Source organism: Montipora foliosa, chromosome 6 (genome assembly GCF_036669935.1).
Source record: "Montipora foliosa isolate CH-2021 chromosome 6, ASM3666993v2, whole genome shotgun sequence".
NCBI classification, from domain to species: Eukaryota; Metazoa; Cnidaria; class Anthozoa; order Scleractinia; family Acroporidae; genus Montipora; species Montipora foliosa.
Genome location: NC_090874.1, coordinates 68,847,211 through 68,859,710, shown reverse-complemented (window position 1 = coordinate 68,859,710; position 12,500 = coordinate 68,847,211). Strand labels below are relative to the sequence as shown.

The 12,500-nt window shown below is 39.8% G+C and overlaps 1 protein-coding gene across 1 annotated transcript in view; it reads left to right on the top strand.

Moving 5' to 3' along the window:
* LOC138006199 (allene oxide synthase-lipoxygenase protein-like) overlaps nt 1-10,218 on the top strand; it is a 14,560-nt gene extending 4,342 nt beyond the window's left edge. Inside the window, exons 4-13 of the mRNA XM_068852373.1 lie at nt 759-888; nt 1,901-2,129; nt 2,767-2,899; nt 3,695-3,810; nt 4,094-4,538; nt 4,856-4,974; nt 6,388-6,494; nt 7,336-7,441; nt 7,977-8,192; nt 9,530-10,218. Coding sequence (XP_068708474.1) covers nt 759-888; nt 1,901-2,129; nt 2,767-2,899; nt 3,695-3,810; nt 4,094-4,538; nt 4,856-4,974; nt 6,388-6,494; nt 7,336-7,441; nt 7,977-8,192; nt 9,530-9,760 — 1,832 coding nt within the window. The 3' untranslated portion in view covers nt 9,761-10,218. The remainder of the gene's footprint in view (nt 1-758; nt 889-1,900; nt 2,130-2,766; nt 2,900-3,694; nt 3,811-4,093; nt 4,539-4,855; nt 4,975-6,387; nt 6,495-7,335; nt 7,442-7,976; nt 8,193-9,529) is intronic.
* Nucleotides 10,219-12,500: the final 2,282 nt, after the last annotated feature.

Sequence of the window (12,500 nt, the reverse complement as noted above, 5' to 3'; positions counted from 1 at the left end):
TTAAGAATCCATTCCTAAGCCATCACCAAGACTCCTCTCCAGCTTCATCTGATATTTGTTGGACAATAGCACCATGTAGGGCTTTCTCCTTCCAGTTGTCAACTTTCTCGTCTTTCCTCGTCCTCTCATAGTCCTGCAGACTCTCTTCTTCAACAATCACTTTCTCCTTCAACGCAGCTTGAAGCATCCACTCTGTGCTCTCTCTCAGGTAGCCATGAAGGGATTTGCTCTCCTTTCTTACACACTCATCGATGCCAATCAGTCTTCTTCCCCCTCCCTCCTCCACCTCCCCCTGTCATGTAAGTCGAGAAAGGAAATTCGCGACAACAACTTAATGACCTATTGTCGTAGGTTGAGGTGAAGTCTCCGAAGCAACAAACCTATTACAAGATGCAAAGAAAACATTTCACAACGACGACTATTTTGCTGATTTCCTGATTAAGCATAACGTGACGATGCCACGGAAAAACGAGATGTGGAGCCATGCATTCCAAGTGACGTGAAATGAATATATTAGTCTCTCCCCTCGGAGCTTTTCAGGACTAATTCACAATCCTTTGTGGGGGACTTTAGCCAGACTGCTTATTACGCAGTTTACAGCTATTTTAGGAATTAGTGAAAGATGCCCCCGTCCAAGGTAGGTCAAACCACAACACCAGGGACTACGTACCCTACTCTTATCTAATAGTGAGTGGGTTCTTTAACGTCCCGTACCACTATTTCATACTACTACTTACAAAATAATTATTTTTCAACAGATCTCAAGTGTCGAATAAGCCTCCCACGCTTCTCATCCCCTCAATGTCTTTTGAAAAGAGAGCTGAGTAGACAAATCAAGAAAACTCTGATACGTTTGACATCTCCAGCAAAAGATAATCGATACTCAAAGTAAGTCATATCTGATGAAATGAAATGAAATAAGTTTATTAACGTTTCAAAGACTACTAGTACACCCCAAGTGGTGCACTACTCGGGGAAAAAACACAATGAACGAAAAAATATCAATTGGCCCTTGACATCATGGCTTTCGAGATAAGCTTCGTCAGGAGTAAGAGCTGTTGGAAAACGGCTAAGAAAAGCAAGAACGTTATCCCATCTCCAAATTGCAAACAAAATGCATTCAGACATATCTTTTCAGGAAGGAGATAGAGTTTCCATTTGGAAAAAATAACATAACACTTTTTAATAGAAGCAAAGAGCCCAAAGAAGCTGTAAGTTGCCCAAACGGGTTTTACGGCTCCCTCCTCTAGAGTCAGTACTTGGGTAAATTTTCGCTGGGTATGTGCCGCTGGTCTCTCACAACCCCTACCCTATTATAGGCTATTTTATGGCCAACTATAGGAGATAGGACGCAGCTCTTTACAACCTCTAATTTCGTTGGATCGCTTTAAGACGAAGCTCTATTGTTTTTAGAGTTAGGATTCATTGTTTCGTTTGTATCGTTCTTTGCGTCTATTGGTTTTCTGAACCAATCCAATTGTAGACACCATTTCAGTCACTTTTGGGTAAGTGTAATTTTAGAGACCCCAACTTAGTCAATTTCCGTTTATGCATAAACCATACGTAAAGCCAGCGCTACAGTTCTTTCTGTAGCAACTTTTTTTAACCGCGAATTTTTTTCTTTTTTAAATCGCACTAGCCAGAATCTTCTTACCCCCAAACTCCCGACAATTTGCGACCCCATTCTAGTAACTCCGTCCCACTCGGGAACTCTGTTGAAAATGCAACCCCCTTATAGTCAGTCGTGAAAATGCGACCCCATCCAGCGGCACATGCTCATTAATAGGAAGTACCCCGCCTTCCCCTCCCCTTAAATGACTTGACGCTTACTCATATTTGGTCAATGCACAAAAGTATTTTGAGACCTGTTCTTTTATTCGTATCATTTGTTTAACTACAGGTCAGAAAACCTTATGGTACCAACCTTATCGAAAAAAGGAGCTGCAAGTTTTGTTCAAAGTGCATCAACCGATCCTTTTACCATAGAGTGGTACATGAAAATGACGGATAACGCTGACCTCAACAAAGATTTGGAGTCAAGGTTCACTTTAAAAGACTCTCGTTTCCATGATACTCCAACGCTGATTGATTTTGCAGTTGTGTATGAAACGTTCTACAAACATCACAGGGTATGGCCCCAATTTACCCTTTTTTTAAATGATAATTTTTAATTTTTTAAATGATTCGTTCCTTAATTTCATGAAAGGTACCTTTGCATAAGTAAAAGAATGAATTAAAAAAGTTTGAATCATTAGTAAGAAAAATGATTAACTGGAAAGTACACTTAAATCCGCAAATCTGTGCACGAATTCCGCCCAACATCTTTCACATAGTCACAACGTAAACAACTGACAACATTTTTAAAGATGATTCCTTAAACTTGAATTCAACATCTTCAGTAGATGCAAGTTCTTGAACCAGTCGACAGAGATATCTCGGAAGGCTTTTTCATTGACTTCAAGCCTAGTGCAACAAAGAATTATTATGTTTCCCCTGTTATCCGCTTACCTTGTTTCTGTAAACCTTTGAAAGAACAGAATCCCAAGCCATTACTTGTAGGCGCCAAATCGTGTCCTCGAGAGCACGCTGCCGAGGCTCATTTGTAGACAATTCTTTTTTATGACGCTTGGCTCATCCCGATCGATAAAACAGACAAACTGGTAGTTCAATACGATAACGTACAATTCAATCTAGTTGCATTTTTTAGCATAAATTACTGAAACTTAAAACGCTTGTGGCTTACTTGCATTTGCACTTTTTTTTCAGAAAGGTAGTGCTATGAGTGAGTTAAAGCTCGTTCCAGCAATCGAGGAGAACTTTTTCAAAGACCGGTGTTTTGCAGATCAGCGAGTTGCAGGCGCAAATCCAGTTCAGATATGGCGTGTAACCAATAAAGAAGGTAATTGTTTAACGGGTATTAGAAGACGATCTCATTTTCAAGTCATTACTATTTCTAGAAGGAAAACATCAGAAATATTTTATTCAGTAACTGAGTGTTTCTGCTTAAATAGTTCATTAATAATATTCGGTGCAAGGCTATTCTTTACTTTATACATTAATATGGTGATATCTTGAAGTCTTCGATTTTGCAGTGAAGGTAGCCGTGCTTTTCGTTGGATTCGATTTTTTTCGTTGATTAAGAAGTTTGCATTCCCGTCAGCGTTGCATTACATAGACAAAGTCGAGTTTCTAAATGTAAAACAATATTTCCCATCATTTTGTACACATTGCATATTACACTGATTTATTGGGGGTTTTCATATGACGTCACGGCGGCCATGTTAGTGTACAGAACAATGCTGTAAAATGTCTTTTTGGAATTTGACTTTATTATTATGCAAAAACTTGTGGAACCATTTTCTATTGATTTGCACACCAACATGGCCGTCTCATCACGTGGATGAAAACCAAGGATTCCCTTTCCAGTAAATATAAAACTGAAGCGAATGTCTATTAATATTCCTTCTAAAGGTGATTAACCCTTTAATTAAGGCCCGATTTGGGGGGGGGGGGGGGGGGGTGGGGGCGCATTGACGAGTAAAATCTTCTGGCACTACACAGAGTAAAAATCTACAAGTGGCCACTGGCCACTAGCGCATCCGTCAAATATTAGGTAAAGCTGTTCTTACTTTACCCTTACTGTTTGTTGATTTCTTATTTTGTTCTCATTTTCCTCTCTTTTCTCTTTGCTAAGATGACCATGGCATCAAATGGAAGGAACTTTTGGAGGAGAAATTAAACAAAAGTTTTGACTGGGAGGAAACCTTCAAGGCGGCTCTTTCAAAAGGGGATGAAGACACTCTTCAACAGGTATTAAATACACTCGCAAATTCCGGGTTCGCCCAGGGAGGAGAGAATCCAATGAATGTAAACTTTCTTGTGGCTCTGAGACATTTAGATATCAGTAAGAATTAACGCAATTAATTTGTCAAAAATGATCCTCCATCTGATTGTTTTAGCCTGCTCTTATAGCCTTAACACATTAACAAGAGCTTGGTGTGGCCTTCTGGTACACACTTTTGCCCTGCGTTTTCACAGAAATCTCCTAATGAATTCAATGAATTGAATGTCACCTGAATCTTTTCTTCGGTAGGCTATTGACAAGGGCCAGGTTTACGTCAACATTTACCCTGAACTGGACGGCGTTAAAATGCCAAAAGCGCTTCTTCATGACACAAAGTTTAATCACACTGTGTTACAGATGAGTTCGCCCATCGCTTTGTTTGTCGTCATTGAAAGTGATCCTGGAATCAAACGACTCGTTCCTGTGGCCATTCAAATGGACTCAACACCAGACTCCAAAGTCCACACGCCACTGGACGGCAAAGACTGGTTCTTGGCCAAGTCATTTGTACAAAGAGCTGATTTCAATTCCTTGCATCTGATTAAAAAGCGACTCAAGGCACATCTGTACCTAGATGCACCGTGTACTTTGGTAGAAAAATACTTTTCTGAATATCACCCAATTTACCAGCTCATTCGACAACACTGCCGTGCCTCTCTGGAAACCAATAAGTTATTTGAGATAAAACTCTTTGGTGAGTGGAACCCGCTCAAGCTTTTATATTTCTTTAATATTTTAAGCAGCTTGATTCGTTAGTCTTGGCTCTTAGAGATCAAAAATTATCGAGGGTAAAGGTTAGTGTTATTTTTAGCTTGAGGTTAATGTAGCTGTTTATCCTTACCGGAGGAACAGCATTATGGGTACACTTTTGTGACGCTTATTGAAAATTTCGTACATCTAATTAGGGGCCTGTATATTTTGATAAAAGGGGGCCTTTTATTGCAATCACATTTTTTACTGGCTTCTTTAGATTTAAATAATGCAGGTTCTAATTTTCTCTCTTTTTTACAGGTCGAAGTGCTCCTATCTATAAAGTGCTTAGCATTGATTATTCGAGCGCCTTAGAAATGTTAAACAAAGAATATGAGAAAATGTCATTTGAGGATTTGAATTTGCTGACCGATTTGAAGGTTAGTTAGCGGTGTAAAAGAGCCAAGAAAAGGGTAATCGCATTATTCACAGTTCTCTTTTCTTTTTCACCCGGCAATAGCTTTCGGATGATGCTGAGTGCAATAAATGAACAATCCACTGTACAATTTCTATACTTCAATATAGCACATTCCTTGTTTCAAATTCCAAAAGGCTCCGTTTACGTACATGCGATCTGTCTGGATCGCAGTGTACTGCTCTGCATTGGAACCGCGACTTGAACTGAATGAAAAAAAGGCGATTCTGTGATTCAACTTTACAATTTGGTGAATTTTTTTTATTCAAGAGAGGCCGAATATACCTTTGACTGTCTTTGCTAACCGAGGTTAAGAGCAGTACCGTTCGTTTCCCGCCTTTCCAGTTCATTTTATGCGTGGAAAGCCCCACCCTGCCAACAGAGCCTTTCTTAACTCGACCAGAAAGAAAGGAATCTGCAGAAATCATGTTAAGTCTTTATTGAGTTTGCGCAAGCGGTTGCTTGGGACAGTTTCAAACCCAGGCCAAGACTTGATCGCACTCCTAGACGCCATATTGATTTTCGTGCTGAAGGCTCCATTTTGACCTTCACCTTGTCAAAAATATGATGCGCGCGCTGCCTAAACCATTTTGACCGGAGTGACTAGCCCAGAAACTTAGGCTGCAGAATCAGGCTACAGCGACTTAAGGAGGGGAGGTTCGAGCTAATTGTTTGTGCGCAACTTTTACTGCGCAAGTAACGCGACTGTAATATGTCATGCATTACTTCAATCATTAGTTAAGATCTTATGGCAACAAAAACGCCGGGGAAAAATTCCCAGGTCGGCTAAAGAATGGCACATTTATTTCCAATTCATCGTGAAACGTTAAAGAGAAAGGACCGGGAGGCTTGAAAAGGTCGCTAATCGAGTAGTGGTTGAAAGTTTTGAAAACTCTAGGAAGGTTAGTGTTAGTCAGCGGCGTTGCGTACATTTAATGGGGTTGGTTTTTTAAGATGTTTTTGTTACGTTACGGACTCCTTAGTTCAAAATGAATGCACGTTTTTGAAGTTCTTTTCCTTTACTTTCATGAAAATAGAGCAGAATTATCCTCTCTTCCTAATCCACTTAAATAGTGCGGTCAGAGATTATATTTCACAAAAACCACACTCCAGAAGATGAGAGCCTGCAGAGCCTGTCTTGCTCGCCCTCGGGTGAATTTTAGAGAGGCTCTGCTCGCAGGGCAGGGAAGCCCATAAATTGGACAGAATTAAGCAAGAGGCCGTAAATTATAGTTTGGCCCTAGGAGAAGAGGTTAAAAAGATATTCAAAATATATTCTGGCGACTGTTTCATCAGCAGAGCACTCGCGCGAACTTTCTAAGATATACAATAACGATGTCTTTGTCTTTAAGCTAAGACAAGCTATTTTTTTTTATAGAGACGTGGAGTGGATGATAAAGATAAGCTTCCATACTATCCTTACAGAGATGATGGCATTTTGTTGTACGAAAAGCTGGACGAGTTTGTCGATGCTTACATAGATGCGTATGGAATACTTCATTTATTCAGTAGTCAAATAAATAATCTAACGTTAACATATCGCTATAGAATTAAGCTGTCAGAACAAAACAGCGCTTTTTTTCAAATATCATGACAGAGCCGAGAGAGCATTCACCGGACTTTGATCTAACGGGCAAGCCTTGAATCAAACGACGGTTGCTCGGAAATAATGCAAAGTTTGTCAAATATTCAAAACAGCCGGTGTCCTTGCCCTGGGCAGGCCCCTGTGGTCTACGTAGGAAACCTAAGAGATATTTAACAACGAAGGAACTCGTATTTTATGATGATAGGAAACTTAAGCACGCGACGTTTTTGAGACGCAGACGGAAACCGGAAGTGAGCTGCTTTCCCTTTTAACTTGTCTTCACACAGCCACATTTATATTTACAAGTATCTTTTCGATTAGTTTAGAAAGCTGGAAGACACTACTGTCCTGGCATGCGAAAAGTTCACTTCCGGTTACCGTCCGCGTCTCAGAAACGTCGCGTGCTTAATTACGCTTCCTATTTTACTGTAAGCCACGAGCGAATCCCATCACGAATCCTGAGATTTGATTGGCTAAAGTTATCTATTGTTTGAGAAATATTGAGTGACAACAAAATACTAAAAGGTGATCTGTACACCGAATTTAGTCAGTATCTACATGAAATGGAGTATGGTATGCTTTTGAGTACCTACTAGAAAAGTAGCATTGCTGATTCTTGTCTGTGGTTCCTGTACAGTACGAGTAGCGGCTCATGATTGGTATTCTACGTATCGATTCTTTGCATTCTCAAATTCGTTGACGTCGTTGCGCAATTGTTAATTAGTTGCGTGTTATTTCTAGGTATTACGACAACGATGAAGAGGTGGTTTCAGATGTTGAACTGCAGGAGTTGGTTAATGAATTGTCTGCTGATGGTAAAAAGGGTGCCTTTGGTGGAAAGGGCATGGTAAGACCTATCCCACGTGCTTATAACTCCTACATAGAGCGAGTGTCAATCGAGTGTCGTATAACCAAAACCAAAGTAATTACTTTGGGCAATCAAAAAGGACGGAGACAATCATGTAAACCAATCAAAACTCGAAGTAATTACAGTTAGCCGACACAAAGCGCGGGAAAATGTGCACGCACGAGCCACGATTTCTTTTGGTTTCACTTCTGATTGCTTGAAAAAGTGCTGCGAGAACTTTGAACCAATCACTGAGTGAAGTAATGCAGAACCAAATCAATTCACTAATTACTTTCGACACTCAATTGTAAACCTCTCTAATAGAAATATTTAGTAATTGCGTTTACGGCAAACAGCAGCTGAGGCTACTGATCATGCTTGTCAAGATAGATTGAATCTCACGAAAATTAATTCAAAAAGGTTTCTTTGAGGCTCCCCGCTTTCCGCAAACGCGATGCAAAATCTTTCTAATGTAAGATCCTTTCTTCAAAACACTCTTTGGTAAAAGTATGTTAATCTCTTTAATTCTCTGAAGGTTAAGGAACTTCCAGCCAAGATAGAAAGTAAAGCGACCTTACGAAAAGTGCTCGCAACACTGCTGTGGGCATTTACCGGCCAGCATACGGCCACAACGTATCCAATTTTGGAGTATGGCGGTTTTGTACCTAATGCACCTCATAGGCTGTTTGCTGATAGTGATGGGACGTACTCGTTTTCCAATAACATGTTTGGAAACAAAGCTGTTGCACTGGTAAGTCAGTATAATCTGCGTTTATAGTTAGGAGGTAGTGTGGCCCTGTGGATAGGGCTGCGGGTTCTACCCAATTAGCTATAGACATGTCTTTAATAATAACAACAACAACAACAATAATAATAATAATAATAATAATAATAATAATAATAATAATAATAATAATAACTTTATTTAACAACGGAGTCCTTATCAATAAAAAGTGGTCTTCTAAAGAGCCGTGCGCATTAACACAAATTAAGCTATTTCTAAAATACACTAGCGGAATAAAAACTATTTAAAGTAGTGACCTGCTTAGCTGTTCCATGTTACTGCGCCCCTAAAAGGAAAACTATTTTTGAGGGCCTTAGTTTTCGGCCGTTCGACTAAATCACACTTTGTAAATAACCAGCTGTTTCAATTATACTACTAGATGGGTTTTTCACCAGCATGTTACGTTGCTTGGTTTAAAATGAAGGGGTTAGTTTCTGAAGAACTCTGTGGAGGTGCGTCGGTGGGAAAGTGAAATACGAAAAGTTGTTTTTTCTCAAACGAGTTGATAAACTACGGTCAATTGCCAACGTGAAGCGATAAAATCATTGGTTGACATTTCAAAGTCTAGCACCTTGTTAGCACGAATTGGTGAATTGCGGGTTTTTTTTTAGGTTTATATCGGAGAAAGTGGGGGCGTCAGTCATGCCATTTGTGGTGGAGTCTGTGGAACCTTGTTGCAGAGTGTGAAACAGGGAATAGCGCACTTAGCATAATGGGTGCGATTCACAGAGTTGGCGCCCTGGCCATTGATGTTGCTCGAACTTTTCAGTTCGTAGTTACCTTGCCTTTCCTTTCCAAGCTGAATTTTAAGATCCAGGAAAAAGACCCAAAGCTTGGGATATTGACCAATAGACCAATTTCGATATATTAAATTTCAGTCCCAAACATAAGGCATCATCTTGAGGTTCTGAGGAATAAATAGAAGGATTTGTATGAGTTTATTCCCTAGAGCCTCGAAATGATGCCTTTTGTTTAGGACTAAATTTTAATATATCGAAATTGGTCTATTGATGATACGTGTGAATTAAAACCCGAACACTTTCGCCGCGCTCCGTCAGAACGTTTACTTCGAGCAAGTATTTAAAAGTTACTTAAGGCGATCTTGAGAAATTAGATAATTAGCAAATTATTGTTATTCACTTTTGTTGTGTTATCTATTCTTGTTAATGATCCTCAATTTCTTCCTTTTTCCGGAATATGTTTTTTTTTTAACATGCGAGCATTAACTGCGAAGTTTTGCCTGCCAGTTGTGTCAGTCTTAAAGAGGCTATTTATCAAGACAGTGTTTGTTCATATTATAACAGGAAATAGCGGAGCTGAGTTCTAACATCGCAGGGATTCACCTGGATCATCTTCTTGACTACTCAGAGAAAATTGAGGGCAATAAAGGAAAACTGGTGGTAGAAAAGATCTTCAAAGAACTCAAGACTTTGCACGATGAGATTCTAAAAGCAAACGATAAGCGAGTTCATGAAGGCTTTTTGCCTTATCCTTACTTTTTACCTGAATTCGTCACAAATAGTGCAAGCACGTGATTTATTGCTGGCTCCATTGCTCATCTACAACTGCCTTTAATGAATTAGAAATACACGCGCTCCTGTGTCCATTATTGTTCACCTTCCTGCACAGTGTGCAGAGAAAGTAAAAGATCATTTCTAAAAGATTTGTGTCCTAGGTTAAGATTCCTTCTTATTGTTGCCGTCTGTCTGTTTTGTTCATGGCCTTCTCTGCGAAACGGACACGATTCTTATGGTTGGCGTTTTAAATTACCATATGCATTCATTTGGAAGTTAGAGATGTCGTTAAGTATAGGATGTAACCTTACCAGTTAACCAATCAACAAGCGATTGCAATTGCTTGTATCATACTGAAGGATACAAACATTTTACTTGCTATTTAAGTTCAATTTCAGTGTTGTTACATTATCTTTAATTTGATTTTATTTTATTTTTCCACAACAAATAACACAATTATACAAATAAAAAAATACTAATAGACAACTTTCCCAATCACATAATGCAATACATTTTGGGGGTTCTTAACATAAAAACAATACGAGTTAATTACTCTTGGTCCTGTATAATTCTTCAGTGAACTGGATATCCATTGTTTTGATGCAAATCCCTCCCCCCCCTCCCCCAAATGAACTGTATTATGGGATTTGCGAAAATAGTGACATTGCAAACACTCATGGGGGTCGATTTCATTTGGGAGAAGGGCATCAAATAGGAGTATAATAACGGTTACTTGTTAAGTAGCCTGAGCATGGGTTGTTAGAAGGAAGAAACGACAGGAAGGCCCGAAAGGCAGTTACCAAAGATAGCAAATGGACTAATATGGACGAACTATCTTACTTAAGTTTGTATTTTAGTCAAACAGAGAAAATCGTAATGCTCAAGGGCGAGAGAATAAGTAAGAAAGCGACTGCCTGAGCCCTGTGAGATTTATTTGGAATTTATTTTTGTGACGCATTCTCTTTCCCAGATCCCATCATTTCTCTTAGCTGGCGGGGCCTTCGCACGAGAAAACGAAGGGCTCTGGAGACATAGGATTTGCAGTCCTAGATTCTGGTACTTCCGGATATGGGTCGTCAATAGTACTAAATATGGAGGAGCTCAGTAGAGTCTCTGTGAAGTGTTAAGGGGCCTCAACTTAGAGAGTGTGTCCCTTCGTGTCGAACAGAAAGAAGCAATAGGTAATCCCGTAGTTTTAAACAAAAGACACTCCTTTTTTTTTTACAGACTGGCTTCCCGCCAGGTGACCTCTTCGAGCCACATCGGCTATTTTTACTTCCGGTTCAAGATCTTATTGTTCGCAAGCTAACCGATGAGAAAATTTGAATTTCCTGTCTCCTGAGCCCTTGGGAAGTGGCGTGGAAGCGGCGTGGACGAGGCGTGGTCCAAGGAGGCTGCGTGGTCCTTTGGTTAAGGCGTTGGGTTCCCATGTGGTTGCCCCGGGTTCAAATCCCGTTCTAACCTCTGGTTCAGATTTGTTTCCGGTCTCTACTGCGCTTTGTAATTAGTCAATTGGTTGTCTCCTACCAGTTGGGGTGCTTGTAAACTACAATCACAGACAAAACTGTTGGGAAGGTTACTACTTTTGACGTCTTCTTTGCTTCTCTCCCCACCCCCTGATTCAATGTTGTGCCAAACTAAATGCTTTTCGTAGGAAACTGTAGTGTTACCTTCTAACATTAATAATGTTGTGCAAAACTAAATGCTTTTCGTAGGAAATTGTAGTGTTACCTTCCAACATTGAATAGGGGGGAGGGGGCTTAAAAACAGAAGGAGAAAGTGTTTTTTGCGCCTTAACAGAAGCGGGTTGAAATACAGCTCTGGTGGGGTTCATTTATATAACCTTCCCAACTACTTTTGTCTAGGATTGTAACTTGATAGCTAAGTGTACCTCCACTATAAAATTAGAAATTTTTTCGTTTTTTCGTGCGAAGGCCCCGCCGGCTAAGAGAAATGATGGGAACGAAAATGGCTGCGAAGATAACATTCATTCGTTTGTTCCCATGACCGCGCGGTTGAAACTACCACACAGTATGACGCAGAACTAATGATTGATTTCAAATCAATTTTGATCGAAATAGGGCCAAATATGGGGTATTTGTTCCCTTACCTCATTTTCTGTTGGCAAGGGCTAATTATTGAAGACACCTTTGTCACATTTCCTATTGTATTATTCCATTTTTTGCTTTATCACGAGCGGTTGTTCAGAATCTCACGAGTGCACCGAAGAACCGAAATTCCTTAAAAATAAAATGTTTGGAGAATACAACTGACAATGTGATCATTATTTTAGTCAGTCTGAGGTTTTAATAGAATCATCCCATTAGCAAAATGCACGCAGGGTACAGCGTTAATTCAGCAAAAAAAAAAAAAAAAAAGCGGCATCCACCTCTCCTTATGCTTGTACGTTTGTTTTTGTTTGTTTGGGAGACCCCCCCCCCCTCCCCCCCCCATCCCTGCTTGATCTACCCATTTGAATACTTTGCACTATGCTGGAGACATTTTCGAGTTTTCGACGAGTAGTAATTACTCGTCGAAAACTCGAAAATGTTCGTGCAAAAGAAAATCATTTTATTCAAGTAATATGGCACATCATTTCCGTAAGTAAGTTATAGCCACAAGATTGAGAAGTTTAGGTCTCTGACCTATTTTTGATAGAATTCACATAGGTTTCCCTTCGTCACGTTTTGGATTAAGATGTGATTTTCCTTACATTATATTACTTTTTATCCTTTTCGTATTCGAAGGCAGTGCGGGCGGA